General features: G+C 41.8%; 1 protein-coding gene across 1 annotated transcript; it reads right to left on the reverse strand.

Annotated features, from left to right (window-relative positions):
- Positions 1-846: 846 nt before the first annotated feature.
- PPM1F (protein phosphatase, Mg2+/Mn2+ dependent 1F) lies at positions 847-22018 on the reverse strand. Its single transcript, XM_088477828.1, has 7 exons — positions 21771-22018; positions 14885-15021; positions 11014-11213; positions 8202-8390; positions 4610-4753; positions 3635-3728; positions 847-2965 (listed from the first exon to the last, which is right to left on the reverse strand). The coding sequence occupies exons 1-7, from the start codon at positions 21929-21931 to the stop codon at positions 2598-2600; spliced, it is 1293 nt and encodes a 430-aa protein (XP_088333954.1). The 5' UTR covers positions 21932-22018; the 3' UTR covers positions 847-2597.
- Between the last annotated feature and the right edge of the window lie 1811 nt (positions 22019-23829).

Raw genomic sequence — 23829 nt, forward strand, 5'->3', positions numbered from 1 at the left:
GCATATGGATAGGAATGTTCAGCGTGAAAATAAGGTTGTGTGTCACGTTGACACGCCCCATTTTTAAGTGACCACGACCTTTTTTTGGCACGCGCGCACATCGGGTAGTGCTCCCTTTTCAAATTTGCCCTGGGCTCCAAATACCCTAGTTACGCCACTGGCCATAACGTACTCGCAGTAAGAGCTGGTTAGCTCAATGGGGGAAGCAAGTACTTCTAAATCCTTATTGAGCACCGGAAATCCTGAGACAGAGCAATAGGGACATCACCGATTACATCCTTAGGCAGGGAGAGGACTGGGGCTGTAATAAGTGCGCATCCGTTTCTCTGCATGCCGGCCAGAGCGCTGGAAGGCTTAGCTGCTCAACAAGGCTTTTGGGCCGTAACGTCCCATAAGACCTTCTGGCATTTTCCAGTCTGGCCCTGTCCTTATAGTTAGGATAGCCAACATTGCTGCAAGTGCAATTTGTCTCAGACCTACTGACTGTCAGCACTGATAGGTTTATTGTGTCCTATTGGACCTTACATCCACCCCTCCCATCACAATTCCCTTCAATAAAAAGGTAACAAGTGGACTAGGACAGGCTGGAAGAGAACCTGAATACGCAAACATGCAAACATCCCTCCACCACTTCAGAGCACCCCCAATACATAACACCACCTGCTTGAGAGCCTGGGCATTCCATATAATTACAAAGTGCCCCAAATTTAATACCCCTGGCCATGAAGGAGTTAAACACAAACAATTAATTAAGTATCCTCAACACACGCTGAAAGGTTATGAAATGATTTACACAGTCTCCATAAGCTTATAGATATACAAACATTTATTTGTACAATACTCATGGGTACATGGAAGGTATAAAAGTCTGCATTCTTTTAGGCGGATTACAATACTGAACAGTTTATGTAGCTTTATCAGTAACAATTGTGTATGTCTGGAATTCATATCCCACCAACTCACAGACAACTAGCGAGTCCTGAGACAGGCAAATGTCAATGCAGAGGTTCTGTCGAGAACTGAAAGTACAAAATAAAATTATAGCTTTACCGGTATAAAACATTAACACTGTCAATTCTAAAACATGTTTAAATAGGTACAACAGACAAGTAGCTTCATAACATTAAAACTATTTGTAGAGCGATAGGCACTCAGTTCTTGATGAAAATAACCAGTGGTATGTTGCATTTAATGGTAAGGGATGAGGTCCACATATAAAAATAAGGTGTGTGTGGGGGTGGGTGGGATAGTAATACTGTAAAGCACCACACCATAAAAGTAACCTTTATATAAAAATTGTCATGTTAGCACTGCACTGGCTAATGGTCAGACGCAGGAGCTGCAATTAAATTCTGGATGCGAGGATGAAGCTCTGTAAGGTTTATATGCGATTTACAGCAACAGTGTTACCATAATAAGCTTGTAACAGTGTAAGCTTTATAGATGCAGCGCATTCAACCTTACCTTATTCTACATTGGGAAAAAAAAAAAAGTTAAAAGTGCTAGTTTCTAGTCTAGTTGCTATAAGAACGTTACATGCAAGCAAGATTTCCGGATCAGTATAGCTCTGTTCTGCCCAGTAAAATGGGTAGTTATTGTACAGATCATTTTCAGCAAAGTACTCAAAGGTACAAAGTTATAGAAGTTCAAATTGGTAATCAATTAGAATAATTTGTATCTGTTAAAACAAAGATGCTGCCCAACGATTACACAGCAGTCACACCAAACATGAACGATACAGGTAAGCCTTTCATTGTCAATATATACTGGAATCACTAAATGACATCATCGCTTCTGTATGGCTGCCAGAGTAGGGTTTGCATCACATGCATCCTAGGGAAATATAGGACTTTGTCCAGAAAATGTGTCAAACTGGCACAGGGAGATCAACCTCTATTTTAGGTAATTTTTCAGGAGCAAGAAACACGCTCTGTGTTTTGATTTTTTTTTTTTTTTTTAGATACAATGTAAAAAACAAAATATGATTTTCACATTGTATCTATTAAGCGCTCTTAAAAAGCAACTGAATCCTTTTCAGAACTTGTCCTAATCTTTAAGTACTATTGGCAATGCTGGTACATTTATTTTAAGGATGCAGCCCTAAAATATAGTCAACATACCCTAAAATGAGAGTAGCCTTTAGACAATGATACTATAAATCGCGACCCGACTATAACTGTAGAGCATCAATGTGCAGTACAAGAACTTCATACAGTAAACAGTGTCTTCAGCATTACAATATAATACTGTAAACAGAGGCATCAGAACAGAGGATTTCACAAAGTCATAGAGACTAACTAGTAGACAAGAATTTTCTCACGATTAACAATACACTGTTTTCTTTTTCTAAAAATTGTAGTGTAGCATTTGTCCTAAATTGTAGTCCCTTTAAACTCCTTGAGTATAACAGGGATACATTCCTTTGATTGTTTTAACATAGAAAAGTTGGTAAAGAACAATTCTTGGCTGAGGATTTAGAATGCCCTAGATTCAACTGTTGACTCATGGCCCCTATGTGAGGGGCTGGGGTGGTCAAGCAATCTACCACTTTCCCTTACAAAACATCCTGAGATTGTCACATCAGTCAAAAGGATTCATCAACCAGCATGGTCTGACACAACCTCCACTCCCCCACCTCCAAAATCAAACAATGGTTCAGCCTCCCCACTACCATGTGCCAAAATATCCTCCAGGATTTTTGCAGGTTCCTGCAGGAAAACCACCAGCACAGTGATATTGTCACTAGAACCACGCTCTTTAGCAGCAGTAACAAGCCTCTGCGCAACGTGTTGCCCATCTCCACCATTTTCTTGAAGGTAGTCTAGAACAAGGCCAGGTACCTCCGATGGCGATACAACATCATAAAAACCATCACAAGCCAAGACCAAAAAGTCCTCTAAACCGCTGAGATGGTGGGAAGTCACATCGCCTTCTCCAGACACATATGGCTTTTGGTCAATGTCACCTGAAAATAGGACAATATGATTATTACATTATTGGGTTACTGAGGAAAAAAAATAAAAAATTCTTCCAAGATGCAGATTTCTTCACCCGATTGAAGGGAGATACTGTGCTCCCTCTATCCCCCCCAGCCAAATATAAACCCAATCTTAACCAATGTAGTTGCTTTCCTTACAGAAGAATATACAATTGTATTAGTTTCAGTATGTGTCCCCTTTCCTTGATGATGATTAGGAAAGAGGATACATAGTATGTGTTACCATTTTACTGACATGATAAAGGCCCATTTAGGTCAGTCGTACAAGGGCATTTTATAAGACCGCAGTCTCTTAGCCCCAGAAAAATGTGATCATAGTTGGGGCATTTAATGAGATTACTTATGAAAATATGCCTTTTCAATAATGATGCTAAATAGGAGCACCAAATCTACAACACGCAGAACAAAAAGGGGGAAGAACTTAGCAGGCAATCCAAACAAAAGCGTGTGCTGGGCTGCTGTGATGTAAAAGGGGGGGGGGGATGGTGGTGGACCCAGGCCCCTCCTGCAAGCCCGGGCCCACAAATGAGAACCTGTGTCCGTCCCCCCCCCCCCCCAATGTAATCGGTTTTACATTGGTATGGCATTACTACACGTAAAGAATTAAAAGTAGGCAAGCCTAAGTAATTTACTCACCGATAGCTCTGGATACAGCAAGGGTCCCGTTGACTCGCCAGCACCCCATAAAAGTAACGCAGCCTCCCAGAGACTCTATTCTTTCACGTTCATCCTGTGAATGAGTTGTATAAAAAGCAAATGGTCAAAATGCACCATGTAATAGACACTAGAAAAATAAAAAGGCACCATTATTCTGAACAGTTTAGAGTATAAAATAACTAAAGCTCTGGCTTCCCTACCAGCTAAGAATATCACAAAATGACACTGGATCCCAAACTAGTGACTCCTGACAGTAAAACAGTGGTTACCAAATAAAAAAAAAAAAGAATTGACAACAAGCAATATAATTGTAGCATATTATAACTAATAGACTTCTGTTGTAACCTAACTCATTGAGACAGCCCACAGTGCACCGACTCTCGGGCACAATTTCTAAACTGGGGCTGATGGAGCATTGAGGGGGAGGAGCCAGTCACACTTCTAAATTAGTTAAAGTGTCAGGCTCTACTCTACCACCGTCTATACCCCCGTGTCTTTAGCTCCAGTGTCCCCTAGTGGATGAAGGAGAAATATAATTTCTGCGGTTCCACTAACTGGCACGCTCTTTCCTTGATCTGTAAGTGATTTTACACAGCTGGAAGTTAAACGTGTGCCTTCCCCCATTTCAAACAATGTAGAATTTCATATTCATTATAGGTACATTACCCATGTGGATAATTCTTTTTATAATTGAGAAATGAATATAAAACTTCAGATCTTTTACAATCTATTTGCTATTTTAACACTAGATCCAATTATTAACATGCTATATACATATTGTTCCTAAAATAAAAACATAACTATTATAATATCCGCCTCCACTGATGGTTTAAACAGGCAGTTCTCAAAACCACAGTATGTGTTTTTCCGTATGCCGGGATGCTGATTACATCCAGTTTGTAGTATCGGATATACAGACAATAAAGCCTAGGATAAGTTTACACTCCCACTCACCTCTCTCTCTGGCTTGTGGGGCTCCATGAGTGTCACTGGGTTCCCTTGTTGTACAAGAAAAGCTTGGGAGTCTCCTAACCAAGCCACATGCAGCCGATCACCCTCTAGTAGGGCACACACCCCAGTGGTACCACTGCGCAGTCTCTGTACAAAGAGGAGGAGATGGTCTGAATTCAGCATAACAGTAGCAATTTAACTCTACATATGTAACAGCCAAAACAATTATTTTTTTAACACAGAGTGAAAACATAATATCAAATCAATAATAAAAAAAAATATATATATAAAAAGATCAATATTTGACAAGTGAAAATATAGCACTCTGAATTGCTTATGCCACCAATTTCACTAGAAGTAGTTAAGGGCATCAAGACATTAAAACCGCCTAAAGCCCCTGGCCCTGACAGCCTGTCAAGTAAATTTTATAAGATTCTCTCGGGTAGGATTTGTCCTACCTTAAAGTCAATATTCAATACTATTGTTACCTCCGATTCTATTCCAGCTTATTTTAACTGCACAATTATTAAAATTTTACCAAAACCCGGTGGAGACTAGCGATTTCCTGGTTCCTAACGACCGATTTCACTTCTCAGTACGGCTTATAAACTCCTAACTAATATCCTGGCGGAGAGAGTCAAGACCACCCACCCATTATCCACAGTGTCACTCAGGGGTTAATGCCCGTAAAGTCATCACTATTATCCAGGCACTTAGGATTATATTTACTAAAGTGCGGGTTTTTTAGAAGTGGAGATATTGCCTACAGCAAGCAGGTTCCAGCTATTATCTTCTACAAGGTGCTAGATAAATGTATTTATTTATTAACAGTTTCTTATATAGCGCAGCATATTCCGTTGCGCTTTACAACTTGAAACATTAATAGAACAAGACTGGGTTGTAAAAGAGAGACAAAGGTAAGAGATACATTTTAAGTAGAATCTGATTGGTTGCTATGGTAACATCTCCATTTCTAAAAACCTGCACTTTCGGAAATATACCCCTTAGTGCCTCCGGGACTTAACGATAACGCTGAGAAACTCCCCATGCTTTACGGGTATCCAAGTCGGGCCCTATGAAATCAAAGTCACTGTCTTGCCAACAACATGATTCTGTTTGTCCCTGACTCTGCCTCTTCCATCCCTGACATTGTCCGTATTATTCCTCAATTTGGGTCATTCGCAAATCAGGACTCTTACTACAGACTACCTTCCCTTGTGCATCATCAGACCAGCGCATTCTCGCACAGTTTTAACTTGCTATAGCATAAATAAAATATTTAAGTGTACAAATTCCCTCTAAACTGGTCCAGTTATATGATAAGGCATCTTATCCAGATGTTCTTTCTAATGTGCTGTGCAAAGATACTTACCTTGCTTGGGTGAAGATTAGTAATAAACTGGGTACAGATTTTAGATCTACTCAATATATTAATTTCTGGTGTAATCCCCTATTCCCACTTGGTATGGGTAATATGCTTACTATTCACTTTGGAAGAAATGTGCTATTGTCTCCATTAAGGATGTTTTCAACCTGGGTGGTCATTTATTGTATTTTCAAGCCCTCAAAGGAAAAACACCACCTTCATAAATTCACAATTTGTTATGTACATGCAGGTTCGACACTATGTTTCCTCTAACCCACCCTTTGTTCTCACCACAGGCTACCAATTCCTTAAAGTCAATGTTGTCTTTTATGCTGGGTAATACGTACAGAACCAAATGTCTTTCCCCAGGTCTCCTCTGTTCCACTCAACCAAACCTTTGGGCCCATTGCTAAGCCAACTGGCTTGTTAACATACCTACTATCTCCTATACAGATGATTTATTTAAGCACTACAATGAGACTATGCGTGTTTGGCAGTCGGCTAGACTTCAAGAAGTACACTAGAGTTATCAACAGGGCAAATATTGCCCCAAACCAATGTAAACATATGGTTGCAGGAGGACGGTATAATCGCTTTAAATATTGTTGTCCTAAATCTACCTTTTTTCATAACTTTTGGAGTTGCAGGATAATTCTACATTTTTGGAACAAAGCAATTATATTTATAAGCAATATTTTCTCTTTACGCTTGAATAAAGAACCCTTATCTTTACTGTGCTCTAATTTTGTTGGATGGGATTTAGGTTCACATAAAAAAAGAATGTCTTACCTCTGCTTGCGATTATTGTGACACGGTCTAAAATGGACACTGCTGAATTGGAAGGAGAGTTCCCCTTCTGTTTTGTTTTCTGTGAAACGTGCTCTTGTACAATTGTTGAACTTTTACAGTCAATCTACTCTCCCTGATGTGGAACAGGGTTTTGAGTGTATTAATAAAAAATTGCACCTTGATATTGCCAGCCTAGACGCCAATATGCAGACTCTTATTTACAAACTCTTCAAATCCACGACATGGTACTTACACAGCCAATTGAGCAGTTCTTCATCCTGCTAGATGCCATTGGTTCCAGGGATGGCATCATTATCCTTTGTCATCTTTAGCTGATGCTCTGTACTGTCAATATGATATGAAGGTTGTCTCCTTTTCCCTCCTTCTCCTTTCCCCATCTTTATTTCTTTACTTTTAGCTGCATTTGTCATTATTTTATTGCAAAGTATCCTTGTGTGCAGTGTAACCACTATGTCCAGATTTTAGCATCACCGTTGTCCCTATCTAATGTTATTTTCTTTACTTCATGTGTTTATTTTGCCTGTGAAGATATGAAAGTATGAATCTGTACACCTTTGTGGAGCCATTTACTATTAGAGGCTCTCGTCTATAGCTTTACAGTCCATACACTGTTTATTTATGTACTGTACTTTGTCTAACTATTTTGGTTTCATTGTACAACAGTTTTTTTTTGTGCTGTCTATTTTACCAATAGAAATAGAAATAAAAATAATAATAATAATGATAATAAAAATAATAATAATCTGTCGGTGCCCTCAAGCTTTCAACTTTATTACCCCATTTCTTGATGGCAGATTAGCAGGGATGATGAAGACCAGGGGCCAAATATAATAGGGTGAGAGTTTAGAAAACGTAAGAGTTTGCTCACACGTATTAAACTGGGCCAATGTAACAGTCTGAGAAAATGCAAACTCGCATATTTTTCAGACTAAAAAAACGCACAATTTAAACTCTCATCCACATGTTCTCATTTTGAAGATAAAACTCCACCAATGTAATAGTATGAGAGTTTACCGCTAAACTACCACATTTTCTAAACTCTCACCCTATTACATTTGGCCCCTGCTGTTGTTAATAGCCTACAAAAAGGAAGCTTCCACAGTTTCATCCAATGATAATAGGGCTTCTGACTAGGTTGTTTCAGTCAATTTCATGAAGTCACAGGTGTTTCACATTAAAACCATGTTGCTATATAGTGCCAACCAGCGTGCTGTGGTGATAGTAGTGCAATGCTGCTAAGTACACACAGGGAACATGGCCTTAACTGGTGTGATGGTACTCTGCTGAGCCACAAGCTGGACAGCACTGTGATGAAGACTCTAAATCAGTTGCGGTTTATTTAAGAAGATCTGATAGCTTTTTCTAGAAGCAAAAAAGGAAATTACATTCTTAATTGATGACTGGATTTATTGTATTTACCATTCTCTTTGCTCTCTTGAGGAACATGGCATCTGTACGTTGAAAGGCATCCTTCAGAGCCTGAGCTGGGTCTGACACCAATGCCTCATGACGAGCCACCATCACATGGACATGTGTGGCAGCATAATTGGCAGCATCCAACCCACCGTGCCCATCAAACACAGCAAAGTATGACCGCTCCACACCATCCTGAAAGCAATAAACTTGTTCATTAGAATCTTTCATATGCAACTTAAAGCAAAAAGAAACTCTATTCAGAGAGTCAATGTCCAGTTTATGGACAGCAAACATCCCGAGTGGGAGCTTTCATACTACTTTCTTGGCACTACAAAAATTGATATTGAGTTCAAAGAACATAGTAACCCAATTATACAGGATTATATGGGCTTAGTATATAAATTATTTTGTGTGTATATATTGACAAGAAAAGGAAATACATTGGTATTTAACTATATTTAATTTGGCTATTTAAGCAAGTTGAGATGAGCTTTCAACAGTACTTAGGTCTCTACTTCATGTAAATTGTAGGAAAAAGTAATAATGTCTGCGCTTGTATTAACACAAAAAAACAAACACACACCAAGGCTGTTACTGTAACATTTTATTAAAACATCAATACAAAAATATCAATAAATAAAAACGGAACTGTAGTCCATTAATTACACAAAATGCATATAACTTCTAATAATTACAAATAGCACCGTAGCCAATATTAAATATTCATGAGTCTGTAACGTAATACAGTGGGAAATTACTGGGAGGTATAATGTATGCCTTCTTATGGCCCGTCAAGAGAACAAACAAGGCATCTAAGTGGCAAATTTTGAATTCTGGAATTGGAAGTGTTGATGGCCCTCAGATATATGAACGTATGCATCCATAAATTTCGGGAACACCACCCCCCATTTCAATATGGCCTGAAGAGACTACAACTTGAATTCCTAGTGTAGAAACAATTTGATGGGGGCTTTTAGATCTAACATGGGGTGCAAGCACCAGAAAGAAGTTGGAGTAGTAATGTCAACAACTGATAGCCCAAGATGCAGCATCCAGCCTTTGAATGGTCATATGGAAACCATTCCTGTGTTCTGTGAAGAAGACGTATCCTATGCCAAGTCTGTGCCCCTAAGTCCAACCAATTGTTCTAGAGGACTAGAGGGCTACCTTAAGTGGAAGAAAGTACCCCCAAGCCCCCCGTCTCTGAGAGGGCCCCTCGCCGCAGATCGGATCAGAGTGGAAGGCTGAAGGGAATAAGAAGGCGGGACTCCAAAGGGAGAGCACAGCCCAGCCACATATGGAGGAAAAACTGAAGTAGTGAGAGGGGAATGTGCAGCTGAACCAGTGCAGTGTCACATCACAGTCTGAGTGTCAGCATCAGTAGAGAAAAAAATAATACAGACAGTATTGATAGTATTTTTTTTTTTTTGTTAGCAATTAAAATTTAATTAACGGCACTGGGTCCTATAGCTGTGTGTCTCCTTATAAGAAGTGGGGCATTGGGCAGAGCTGGATTAAGGGGGAGGGGGCACAGTGCCCAGGGCCCCCTCGGTCAGTGCCCACCTCCTCCAGTCCTAGCACACTGCTAAACTTTGTAGTCCTGTGCTTTTTCTAAGGGCTGCACGTTCAAAGGGGATGGGACGGGCCCATGACAAGTTGGGGCGATCCTGACAAGAGGGGGAGGGCTGGAGGAGTTGGGACGGGCCCCCCTGTCTTAAGTGCCCAGGGCTGCCCCCGAAGGCTTAATCCGGCCTTGTGCCCACCAGGAAGTTTATAAGAGCGTCTTTTTGGGTCGTGCTGCCCTTGAAAGGCAATTTGGGTCCTCAGGAATTGGAAACCGAAAGGAGCTCTTTAAGTGTCATTTTAACTGCTTTGTGATTATTCTGAGTAAAGGAGGAACTCTTTATATCCATAGCCAAGATGATTATAGGGCTTTGCCTGAAAAGCACAGCAAGGTGTTTGTACAACACTACAAGGTCATAAGTTCTCTGCCGTTCTGACATCTTGTGCAGATGGCTTACTAACAAAATACCTCCCTTGTGACGATTATCAACTGACTTTTCAGATTCCAACATTGGATGTTTTAGATCTAGTGGACCTAGATTTAGACACCTGTCATTTGTCCCTAGTCGGGATAAAGCAGTCTGGAAGCCGGCGGTCGGCATTTAGACCGTCGGCTTCCAGACTACATACCAAAATATATACTGCTGACCGACACCTGCCTTCTGTGCTTCTTTTCTTCACACTGGCAGCCAACTAAGAACAGGACGACTCCAGTGCATATGCGTTGATTACAGCTTACTTCCATAGCGTTACAACAATACTATTAATGTCCAAAACTACTTCTTATATACCCGTGAAGGTTTTCCTACAAAGAGCCACTCTAGGTATAGTAACACTCTAGGTATAGTAACAATATAGTGCAGATGAGCTTTAATCACTGGGAATGGAAGATGTTGCATGGCCTCTCCCCCCTTCCAGTACAATGCCAATGGAGGCACAGGCTCACAACAAAAGTGTCATGGCACAGAGACTAGCGATGTGTAACAGGGTAAAGGCTGGAACAGTAAATGTACTAAGGGGAAGAGACTGTCACTATGTTTAATGTTACGTACCCTGCCAACACACATCACATCCCTTAAAATAATTTTTGCAACTCTGAAATTGTTATTAAACAGCTGAAGTTACCAGGTTGCTGGTATTGGTGCTTGGAGAGCAGGAAAATGCTCTACTAACTTCTATCAAGTCCTGCAATAATATAGCTGTTATATAACCACTAGCAACAACTAGGAAAGGGCAGACATTATACATTTACCGTAATGCCGAAGAGCTGGTTGAACTCCAAGAATGACACATGGCGATCCTCCATTTTCCTTCGCGTGTTGCGAATTGCATGAATGGATAAGTAGGTCTGGCGTTTAGTGGTTGGCGTTGAAGGCAGCTGTTTCTGCCACTGGCTGCTGACGTCACGTAGAGAGGTAAGGCAGTGTTGCAATAAGGCATCTAACCTGAGGACTACAGAAACAGAAGGTAAAGCGTTAACTAAAGCTATGAGAACTTATAAAGAGCATTGAAATACCTTATTTTGAAATCAAATGAACTTCCCTATGCCCAAATAGCTGCTATGAGGGGATGGTGTGTGCAATACTGAATAAAAAAAAACCATGCCTGTGGATTAAAGCCTCAGATAGCAAATGCTAGTAGTGAACATATGTTTTGTTTACAGATGGATTAATATTCGGTAATGGGCGAATAGATGAGTTTGGCATAGTTTCATTATATACATAGCCTCTTTTGCACATTGATAGTGATATTCGTGACACGAATGGTGCAAGTCAATTACAGATGGTGTGACGCCGAGCATCGCTGCAATGCATGGCTGCTCACATATTTGCCATATAAGGTAGCTGTAACATCATAAGCTCTCCTGTGCGCACCTATACGGGATGTGAGAAAAAACTTGCGATGTTGCAGGATGCAATATGCCGTACCAGAACAGCGCATTGTCGATATTGCATGTAACAATCAACCCCTAAGCCTTGTGAGCTTCAATAACATACAGTACAGTTATAGATCTTTTAGATATGATGTTCCCTTATTTTAAGCAGCACAGAGAACAGTGAATTTTTAATTGGCTTCGGTAAATTGAATTTTGCCTATTGTCTAATATTTTATTTTGTTCCTTCACAATGCTTATTAAAGCTCCTTAGGAAAAATCAATGTAGGTTGCAACTTGGAACCTGCCCACATTTTAGTTTATGGAAACATGATTAATTTATATACCATGTTTCTGACAATATATTTCCAAACATATTTAGAAAAATTGCTTTAGGCATAGTTTTAACAAATGCAGGACAAAGAAAAAATTCAAATAAAATTGTGCAAGACAGTCCCCTCCTATGTTTTTAGTCTGATTCCTGACCTGACTATGGTATTGTATTGCCTATTGGATCTTAAATATTTAGACATCGTGACACTTTTGGAAAATAAGCCAGTTGCACTTGATACTTTGTAAAGAGGCGATGCTAGTAAATCAGTAAGCCCACACTGGAAATAAAGTAGCAGCTTTCCATCCATTGCACAATGTATGACAATCAGACCTAACCTATGACTGACTGGTTGGTATGTGATGCGCGTGTTTTTTGCAGCTGGCTACTACATATACAATGAGATATAGCGTTACACTAAACCAAAAATACCACAATGTCACGTTTTAATATTGCAGACGAGTATGAGGTGTTTCGGATATAACTTTTTTTATATAATACTATTAGTAAACTCAATAACTGAGTAAACATAATAATATTGTATAGTACTATAAAAGTGACAGATTATAATAATACGCAGTTACTCATATTAGAAGTTGTAACTGACATTTTCACTTGAAATGAAGAGTAAATTTTACAATTCCTGAAAGTGAACTAATTGTACCTTACTTATAGAAGACTTTATTATTATTATTATTACCAGTTATTTATATAGCGCACACATATTCCGCAGCGCTTTACAGAGAATATTTGGCCATTCACATCAGTCCCTGCCCCAGTGGAGCTTACATTCTATATTCCCTAACACATGCTCACACACATACACACTAGGTATAATTTTTGTGGGGAGCCAATTAACCTACCAGTATATTTTTTGGAGTGTGGGAGGAAACCGGAGTACCCGGAGGAAACCCACGCAAACACAAGGAGAATATACAAACTCCACACAGTTAGGGCCACACTTTAGACCTCATATCTGTTGATTTTGAATTTTAAAGCTGTACAAAATCATCAAAATACTTTTCTGAGATACAAAATTTGAAGCGAACTTTGTTGAGACTGTAGCTCTCCACATTCATACTCTCAAACTGTATTCAAGCCAGTGTCAGTCTCCAGCCTAAGTGTATGTATATCCTTGGAGCCAAATATTTTTATTAGAATTCTTTCTACATAAAAGTAAATATTACTATTCTCGCTATTGTGCTTTTGTTTTATGCATACTGAGAGACTGGTATTTCTTGTACCTGCCTATGAACATCATACCTACACATTTAAAGCAACCCAAATTAAAATACTGAAAAGCCTGCAGACAGTAAATATATGGTATTCAGTCAGGATACTGGCGGGTGCTATACCACCCACCGATATCACGACACTAAAAGCCCGACATGGGAATAAAGGTAGGTGTCGAAATCCTGACGCCTATCATTAGCCCCACTATGAAATCCCGACACCCGGCATACCAAGGTGCAGGGAGGGGGGGTTAGGGTTAGGCACTAAAGGGGGGAGGTTAGGGTTAGGCACCGCTAAGGGAGGGTTAGTGTGCTTTCCATCCCCAGTCAGGATTTGGGTCCTTCAGTCTTTTGCTGTCGGTATATGAACTGGCGGCTATTTAGCCTTTGGCATTAGGATGGCGGGACAGTCCCATAATAGCTGCATTTCTTGTCAGGCTGTATATAGATGCTAAAATGTAACACACAAATTAAAGTGCTTCTACTTTACTTTGTACATCTCTCATGTAAATAACACAAACAATCTATTTTCTATCATAGAGATAGATGTATGAATGACTTAATTTTTACATAACATCAGGTCATCTAATACACACACATTCCGCAGCACATATCCTAACCCACTGCTCCATGCTCCTTCTTCACTATCTACCCCTCTGTGTCGTCCCTGTCTGTCTGCCCTTCCCCTTTAGAATGTAAGCTCTCACGAGCAGGGCCCTCATCCTCACGTGTTTCTCCTCCCCCTACTTATAGTATCATTTACTCCTAACTCCCCACAACGGCACCTAACACCTGGTTGCTCATGTCCTGCTGCTTGTGTTTTGCAGCTGAGTTTATAACCTTGTCCTGCATTGTTTTGTATTACTATTAACTGTTTTTCTTGTGTGCTCATTTATGTACTGTGTAAGGCGCTGCGGAACCTTTGTGGCGCCATATAAATAAAGGATAATAATAATAATAATAATAATACATACCGATTCCGAATACATATTTGTCAGTATACAGAGTTAAACAACTTGCGGCTATACCACCTCTCACCAATAGAGGGAGCTTGTGTACTACTAAATGCCAAATGAGCATTATAAACTAAAGCATAACAGAGCTAAACAAAACAATTGTATGCTTCACATCAAACATGTACAAAAATTTAGGGTTTATGTGTTAAAAGATTGTGTGACATGGAAATGAATCATCCTGCAGAGGCTACACCACACTTTCTTTTGCACAAGTTACTAATCACGTGCATACAAAGGAATGTGTATACAAACTCATGGGTGTTTTGCCCCGATTCATTTATCTAAGGTAGAGAATGGACAGCTCCTGGAAACAGTGAGTAATGTTATCTACAAAAATAAGCTGGTCTGAATAGGACAATGCTCCATGTAAAGGCCAAGTGATGGATCAGTGGTTTCAACAGACCAGCTTATGTTTATTAGCAAAAACTTTTCCTATTTTGAGGAGAGTTATAGCTTCATTCTCAGTCACTAAATTCACATCAGATCATTAGGCCAAAGGTGAGAACAAGGCATCCATGTGTAAGCAACCTGTTCCTCCAAATCTCTGCAATCTCGTGTAAAGGGAGCCCTATGTCTCCCCCCTGTCACAATTAGGTCTTGTGAATATGGAATAAGCATAACCATTTGTAGACCTATTGACTGGTCACTTGTATTCTGCATATCATACTCACAATCTTTATTTCCTGGATCATCTTGTGTTCCCTCCACAACGTCTTGATCCCTCTCCACAAAAGAGTCCAAGTCACTCTGCAGTGTCTGGTGGACGGCAGCCCTGACTAGCGAAGCAGCCAGCCACGCTGGACCACCCCTGCATAAACAGAGAGAAGTAATGAGTTGTAAGCCCAGAAACACAGAAAGTGAACAGAACACCATCAAATCTCACAAAGGATTCATACATATATATAGAAATTCACTTTAACTTCCAGTGGCTGCAGTAATAGATAGCAGATACAACAATGGAATAAATGTGTATACGAAAAGTATGGGGCTAGGGGCAGGGAGATGGAATAAGAGAGGGGGAGGAGCGTGGAGATGGAGACAGTGGGAATGCTAACATTTGGATTGCACTTATAGTTCTGTATGTATTGTAGATAAGAAAAGCAAGGTTTAAATATTGAACCAAGACTTTCTGTAGCTTTGTAGACGTTTATAGCTCTACAACATGTTTGATAAATATTCATTATGTATAAATAATTATAAAAAAGGCAGCAATAATATTTCCAAATCTAGTGAAATCTGGACAGCAACGTTTTCTTTTTAGAGACAATACAAACAATGCAATGATTAATATGAGGCAGGGAAATTAATTACTAAAATGTTTATTAACCCCATTATTCCATGCTAAATAACATACAAGTGTTTCCTAGGAAAAATCTATTAGTCAGAAATACATATAATTATGCACTCCCCATGGGTTTCAGGTCAGGAAACGCTGCTAGAAAAAGGAAGTACAAGAGGAAATGTTGTCACAGGAGGAAGTATGCTAAGACCAGACAGCGATTGTGATGTAGGGGAAGCTTGCCAACAACAGTGATCTCAGAGATAGTCTCCATAGTGTCTAATGGAGGGAAGATCAGTGAAAATACAATTCCCAAAGATGTCATATAGTCATATAGTTGTGGACAGGAAAAAAGGAAACATTATGTAAGTTTGGGACACTCAGTATCATTTTTGCAGTTTGTACTATAATGCTGCTAAACTGTAATAACTAGAATGAATACACATATTGGTAATAAAGTATTATTAAATGCAATGTTGTGTGCTTTTCTTACATATTAACATTTATTTTGCAGCACTGAAATACTTTGACAGCTATGGGGAAATAATGTTTAAAGGGCCTAATTCAGATATGTAAGGTAATTTCACAGCCGATGCATCTTTGGGCGCAACGGCTGTGTGAAATTATGCAGAAACCGCAGGAGGTGCCTTAAGTTAATAGATGCCCACTGCAGGCTTCTGTAATCCGCTGCTGCATCTGGAGAGGCAGCATTGGATCAACTGCATGAACATTGGACATCTGAGTAACTCTCAGGTTACTCAGGATGTAGCATTTCCACCAGGCTGTTTTAGCGGGGCGCTGCGCCCTGCACTATTTCTAAAGGGCAAAAACCACTCTGCCCTCCGGCGCAGCTCCCCACTGAAACAGCCTGTGGGTGCTGTCACCACCCGCTGGCCGTCGTGTCCCGTGGGAGGGAAAACTGCGGTGTAGTGTCACCACCGGTGAATAGATGCCAGGCGCATGCGCCCAGCATCCTTTTACACTGACAGCAGCACTTGGGGGCAGCCCGGCAGGTCCGTAAGTGCCGAGCACGACCACAAAAGTGACAAAAAGGGGACGTGTCTTAAAGACACGACCCCTTTTCGGGTGCGCGCAGATATGCTTTTTTTTTTAGGTCTGGCACCGTACCTAGAGTGAACACTAAGGATGTCTGACAAAATCAAGCTGCTGGGGCCAGTGAAGCTTCATCGAAGAATTCTGGGTTCGGCACTTCCAGAAAACGGGGCCAACACGCCCCCATTTTGTGGAACACTCACCATCGCTGCCCCCAAATGCCAGGAGCTTGATAATCATGCTGTGCCTTTTGGGGCGCTGCGACTGAGGTCACAGGACTCTGCCTGCACATGTAGTGTGGCTCCTGTGCATAGGGCTGTAACTAGGGGTGTGCGAATCATGCCACTGCACAGAGCCCTGTGGGTGGCACTGCCGCTCACCCACGATCCCTGCATCTGACGAACAGTGCCACTACTCAGAGCCCTGTGGGTGACACTGCCGCTTACCCATGGCCCCTGCATCTGGCTCTAGGGTGCCTAGAAAGGTACCCTGCAGCCAGAATCTTTGCAGCCTTCCTTAGGATGCTTCAGACGTACAAATTGCTGCCCTTACAGCCTCGCTGACCTTACAGTATTGCTGTAATTCCTGGCGATTGTGGCCCTGCCCCTCCGTACAACATAACATGGAGGGGGCTTGGTCTGTACCGTGACCCCTAGTTACGGCGCTGCCTGTGCAGATCATTAAACATTGGACATTTACGTATATATCAGGCATATGTAAATCTCTGAATCAGGCCCAAAGTGGCCAGTTCTGGGCTGCAGTTAAATGTAACTTTTCCACTGATGGAAGAGAAGTTTTGGTAAAGCATGGCATTTGTAGGTTTGGATCTGGGCCAATACATAAGAGAAATGCTAATTCAGCTACTCTGGGAATATACAAACTTAGAAGATGTTCATCTAAAGCGCAAACATACATGCACAGGGCGCACCTCTGCGCAAGAACTTGGATTGTGTAAATCACTATATTTCCAGAAGGTACAGCTAATTTATTCTTAGACTGGTCCTTAATAAAACATTACCAGATTGGACAAAATATTACCATTATATGGGTCATATTTAGCGCAGAATGCCAATGACATGTTACATGGGTGGTGTGTGTACTTTTTTTATTTTTAGAATAAAAAACTGTGGGCAACATCTTTTTTAGGGGTCTAAAAAGTGCCCTGTGGGTTCCAAGGACACAAAGTATATTTGCTGTCAAGCAACACGTCATAAAGCACACATACCACTAAGCAAGATAACTATGTAGCACATGGGTGTGGATTAACAGACAATAAAAAGGTCGAAAGTGTCTAGGTAGACACCAGATGTTAGACAGTCAATAGGTCGACAGGGACAAAAGATTGACACAATGTCGACAGGTACAAATTGTCAACAGGGTCAAAAGGTCGACATGAAAATGGTCGACACGTGACTTATGTTTAACCCTAATCTTCACTCTAACCCTCCCTCCTGGTGCCTAACCCTAACCCTCCTGTAAGTGTCTAACCCTAACAAAAAATTTTTTAAAAATCATGTGTCGACCATTTTCATGTCAACCTTTTGTCTCAGTCGAACTATTGACTGCCTAACATCTGGTGTCTATCTAGACATTGTTGACCTTTTTACGGTCTATCTATAGTCCGGCACCTGTAGCACATTAGGATATGAAAGCACAAATTAAATCTAAACATACAGTACAAACCCCACCACCTCCTACCCATGTATTCAGTCACTGACGTCCCAGAATAGGCTGTGTGAATGTGCCGTGCAAGTTGTTTTGCAATTAAAAAAAGCCTAGGGAACACAGAATTTGATATTACCAGGAGAATTTCATGCTAACAACCACTTATCTCTTACAGAAAGAGTATAAGTATATGTTGTGGTGAAAATAAAAATTCTACAAAAAATAGACAGTTGTAGAATCTGCCATCAGTAAAACAGTGATTAAAAAAAAAAAAATGGGTGGTACTGCGGGGAGCCAGATTGTTCTAAGTGGGCAGTAAGAGGTAAGGGGGCAGCTGGGGGTGTGTGTGTGTTTGAAGGGATTAGCAGGGGAGGTGAAAGCACCAGTCCTTTATTTTCAAAGTAGGGGCTGTGCCCAGCCTCTGCATCTAACGACTGCAACGGGGACCACTTCCCTTCACACTATGAGCCAAATTTGAGTGGCGACAACCTGGAAGTACACAGAAGGGAACTGATATGTCATTATTAGCGACCCTCTATTACAGAGATAAATATAAGCCAGGGCAGCTAAGTGCGCACATATCAGGCTGCTTATACCACGTATGTGTGGTAGACAGAAGGAAAGAGAGACTTTATACATGGTGACTTGTATGTGACAGCATCACAGTGAGAAGTTAATGAAATAATGGAGAGGGATCTGGGGGAGCCATTGGAGAAATATCAGGTGGATGGGGAGTGCTGGAAGAGGAGAGAGGGGGTGTATAGGGACAACAGAGTGGGGTTTATGATGCAGCATAAGCAGCTCTTAAATCACACTCAGTTGGTATTAGTATTGTTGCGACCAATGCTTTGTGATGGTATTCAACTTTCTTTTTTTTTCTGAAAACAGAAGGTTATTCTGTCATTGCTAGTATACTATACCACTATTTCCCAGAACTTTTATCAACAGACTACACCACTCCTGTTACTTAATAAACCAGGGAGACACTTATTCTGGCCACAGGCCTGTCACCACTTCAGGTGAGTACAGGCACCCTTTTTTCACAGAATAAAAGCACAGTTTGTGACTTTTCAGCTTTTGTGAAACCACAAGACCCAGCAAATAATCAAGAAGCAGAAGTTAGGAATAGTAGTGTGTTTGCATATACAAGAGAAATCTCTATAATTTATACATCTGTAATGCTGGCCATACACCTGCACGATTTCAGGCCGATTGCCCGATTTTCGACGAGTCTTACAATGAATCGTGTAGAAATCATGTATTTTTGGAGTAGGACACGATCCGATGCGCACTCCCGCAGCTCCTAAAACGGATCGTATGATCAGATGTGCAGCCCATATTATCCATCGTATTGTGTGCAGATCGTACCGTGTATTTTGTGCATGCGATGCATCGTGCGTCCATTCATGTCATTTCAATTACTCTTCCCTGATGAGCGCGTGAGGCACACTATCGATCGTACGACAGATCGTGTGCAAGGAAAAATAAGAAATTGTGCCGCCGGGTCTGCCAGGGAGCTACGGGGAATCGTATGTGAATCTTATCTTACGTTGGTCGTGCAGGTGTATAGCAAGTAAAAGAGTTGCCATTGGTAAAGAAAATGTCAGTCTGTCAACATTGCTTTTTGTGTTGAAATTGAAATCAAAATGGTAATTCCATTCTTATTGTTTATGTTATTACAGAAAAAATTGAATAACAGTTTTTAATAATTTGTTTTGACCTAAATGGATGGAGTACATTTGTGGAACCAAAGGGGCAACATCCCAAAAGAGTTTGGGAATGTCTGACAAAACACGACAATCACTGGAGAACAGAAAACACCACTGTCAGGGGTACCGTGTTTTAAGATAATACGGTCCCACTGCACATTTGTATTTGGACAGACTAATGGTTAGCATTAATGCCTCACTAGGGTTGTGGGTTCGATATCCTACCACGGCCCTACCTGTGTGGAGTTTGTTTATTCACCCCATGCTTGTGTGGGTTTCCTCTGGGTACTCCGGTTTCCTCCCACACCAAAAATATACTAGTAGGTTAATAGGCTTCCAACCAAAATTAACCCTAGTGTGTGTGTGTGTGTGTGTGTGATAGGGAATATAGACTGTAAACTCACTGGGGCAGGGACTGATGTGAATGGCCAAATATTCTCTGTAAAGTGCTGCGGAATAGGTGTGCATTATATAAATAACTGGTAATAAATTTGGAAAGCCTCTTTCATATTCAGATGTGCCTACAGTAAAATAATGAGTTTAAATTAGTACAATAAAGATTTTCTATGACCTTAGCAAGCATTGTTTTCGTTTTTAAAATGGCAGCACAACATGTGATTACTTAAGATGCATGCACACGATTTTTTGAACGATTATCGATAACGATATCGTTCAATCGTTGAAAAAAAACGTTCACTTTCTGAGTGAAAACGAATGATTATCGTTCATGCGCGTTCACATTTGTAGTTTAGTCAGACTGACCAACTCAACGATTTTCAGTAAGGGAATATGCAAAAATAGTTTGTAGTTCAAAAAAATTGTTCATTACATTTAGTAAATGAACGATTTTAGTAAACAATTTTCGTTCATTTTTCCCTTGAAAAAATAAACGAAAATCATTTACTAAAACCGTTCATTTACTAAATCGTTGTGTGTATGCAGCTTTACTGAAGAACTTGTATGAATGCTGTCGCTGTAAGAGAACAATGCATGGCTTGGCTGGTATGTCAGGTATGAAGCTTGGGCCTGTTCTGACATTGTCAGGCTGCTCACAGCTGACAGATTCCAAGTTTACCCCTGGGACTTATTTTGCAGAAAGCATTAATGGCACTATGTATGTTCTACTGGGCAATCAACGAAAAGATGGCAACGTTATTTGCTGTGGTTGAAGGATTAGCTTTTAAGAACATTATAGACCGGCGGTAATATCCTTTTTTCAGACAAACCAGTGAAGAAAGGTCTTATCACCCCTTGACCCGAGGATCATAAGCTGGGTACATACTATGCAATATAGCATTCGTACAGCTGACAAACGATATCACTAAGTGCAACTGTCCGTGTTTGCAGCAAATATGTCTAAAAGACGTTGTTTACGGATTTACCACATCAGCTCTGCATCTGCCGAAATTTTGGTACATCTGCCGATATATTAGTACATCTGCCGATATATTGGAACATCTGCCGATATATTGGAACATCTGCCTGTGTGTACAGTGTATGGACGACCCGCCGATCAACTAGTACACTGGTAGCAAGTGGCCAGTGTACAGGTTGATGGACGGGTCGCAAATTTAAATGCCCGCCCAGTTGTGATGGCAGACAGATAATGTGGCTGATTGGTTAAGTGTAGATGCTTACCAATATGGGTCTGTCAGAGTGGTGTGCACCCAGTCTTAAATTACTATAAAAGTCTAAGGTTAAATTGTGAATCAACACAATAAACAGGCATATATATTAAAATAAATAGACATTTATATTCGCAGCTTTAAGTGTAGCATAATAAACTATATAAAAGTATTATCAATGCACACACCAATCTACCATCACATATCTCCAAGCTCCCCCTCTCACCTGCCCCCCACTAGCCGCAGCGCAGCCTCTGACAGCTCCCCCTCGGCCTCGTCACGGTTCACGATCCGGTTCTGTGGCCGTGGCTGCCCCTCTGGCCCGTTGAGATCACGTAGCACCGCTGCCAGCATGTCCCGGACCGCCACCTCTTCATCCTCCGCCATGCTATACCACCGCCGCCGGCCGCCGAGCAACTCACTCTGCGGTAACCCGGAAGCAGCGCAGGACTACACGTGTGAAAGGAATTGCTGGTGCTGGGGGGAGCCGGGAGGGGCGGCGGCATGGGTACAGCAGCATGCCGGACCCTCAGAGGGCGCATACCGAGGTAGGGAAGCCCAGTCTCTGGGCGGCCCGAATATCACCAGTGACTTCGTTATATCTGACTGATAGTGTTATTCTTATCTGCTCATCCTACAGGACACCCCTGAGCAGTGGTACAGTCCATGTACAGTCCATCTAGCATGGGCGGGGCAGGCTGACAGTTCTTCTAGCCTTGCCGTGGACCCTGGGTGAGAGGGGAGGAGCCGAGACGTACACTACACGGTTACTGTGCTGTGTGAATGGTGTGTAACCAGTCTGCAGTAGCAGCCCTTTCGGTGTAATTGATAGGATGCTAGTTATTATTACTAGCTGGAATGATCTCGGTTACTACATTAAAATGAAACTATCCGTGAATCGGCCTCTGTGTGCTGGAATATAGCACACCTTAGCTCAGGATATCAGTATACAGGCTCACACAGCTCATTGCTGACACAAGCTGATTAAACACTGCACCAAAGTCTGTGACTGCAGTATGTAAAAAAATAACAAATGTTATTGTGCTTTCCAACTCAGGATAACTGTCACCTCTATGGGAGTATGCTATACACATAGGAGCCGTTATGTAATGCCGACTGTCGCTGTCGGAATGACTCCTGTCAAAATACCGACGGGTTGGGTAAGTATACTCAGGGCTGCCATCAGAAGTTGTGGGGCCCGGTACTGACAAAATAGGCATATAGTTCAGAAACTGTGAGCCGGAAGAGGGCGCGGACTGCAGTGAATGGAAGGTACAGCTAGTACCACCCCCAGGCGATCCCGGCCTGTGCGGCCGCAAACCACTCCTTATGGCCCTGTATATCGATATGCAACTGCACATGCATCATATGTGCCTGGTTTGCTGCTGCCGGTTGTATGCAGTGCCCCCTAAAGTAGTGCCCCCTATGAAATGTCCACTAAAGTTTTGTCCCTTATGCAGTGCCCCCTAAAATAGTGCCCATTATGCAGAGCCCCTTAAAGTAATACCCCTTATGCAGTGCCCCCTAAAGTAGTACCCCTTATGCAGTGCCCACTAAAGTAATGCCCCTTATGCAGTGCCCCCTAAAGTAATGCCCCTTATGCAGTCCCCTAAAGTAGTACCCCTTATGCAGTTCCCACTAAAGTAATGCCCCTTATGCAGTACCCCCTAAAATAGTGCCCCTTATGCAGTGCTGACTAAAGTAGTGCCCCTGTGGTTTTGCCCCATAAGCAGGCCCCCAGCCCAGTAACTTACCACGCTCCCGCTATCGCACTGCTGCTGCCTCTCTGAGTCGATCGGACGCTCAGGGCAGGCTTGCTCCTCACATCACTGGGAACGCTGGCCTCGCGCTTCAGAGGCCAGCGTTCCCAGGTCACAGATACATGCATCGGCTGCTGATGCAGTAGCAGCGGCGGGTTGGGGCGTAGGACAGGAGGCCCCTTTAGATTGCTTCGGCAGTAGCGGCAGGCGGGTGGTTGAACTTGGCCGGGCCCCCCTTCTCTGTTGGAGTGCCCGGGCCCGGTACAGTAGTCCCCACAGTCCCCCCCCTGATGGCGGCCCTGAGTATACTTCCCCCTTCTCCCCCTAACCCTCCCCTTCTTGTAGCCGAACCCTAAACCCCCCCCCCAAAAAAAAAACCTAACCCCACTACACTGCCTAAACCTAATAACACCCCCCCCCCCCGGGCTAACACGAAGGGCTATCCCGGACTTACCTCGTTCGGGCTGGCGTCCTGGATTTCGCCGTCAGAATTAAAATAGGAAGCATGCTGTCCACCGGTCTGAT

The sequence above is a fragment of the Taudactylus pleione genome, unplaced genomic scaffold, assembly GCF_031769625.1.
Source record: "Taudactylus pleione unplaced genomic scaffold, aTauple2 ptg000205l, whole genome shotgun sequence".
Classification (NCBI taxonomy): domain Eukaryota; kingdom Metazoa; phylum Chordata; class Amphibia; order Anura; family Myobatrachidae; genus Taudactylus; species Taudactylus pleione.

What these genes read in the sequence shown, in the direction of transcription:
- PPM1F (XM_088477828.1), bottom strand. Translation starts at nt 21,931, where the DNA reads ATGGCGGAGGATGAAGAGGTGGCGGTCCGGGACATGCTGGCAGCGGTG. An exon ending in TGATCCAGGAAATAAAGATT is followed by an intron (nt 11,214 to 14,884) that starts GTGAGTATGATA and finishes CTGTTTCTGTAG; the next exon opens with TCCTCAGGTTAGATGCCTTA. An exon ending in CCCACAAGCCAGAGAGAGAG is followed by an intron (nt 3,729 to 4,609) that starts GTGAGTGGGAGT and finishes ACTCATTCACAG; the next exon opens with GATGAACGTGAAAGAATAGA.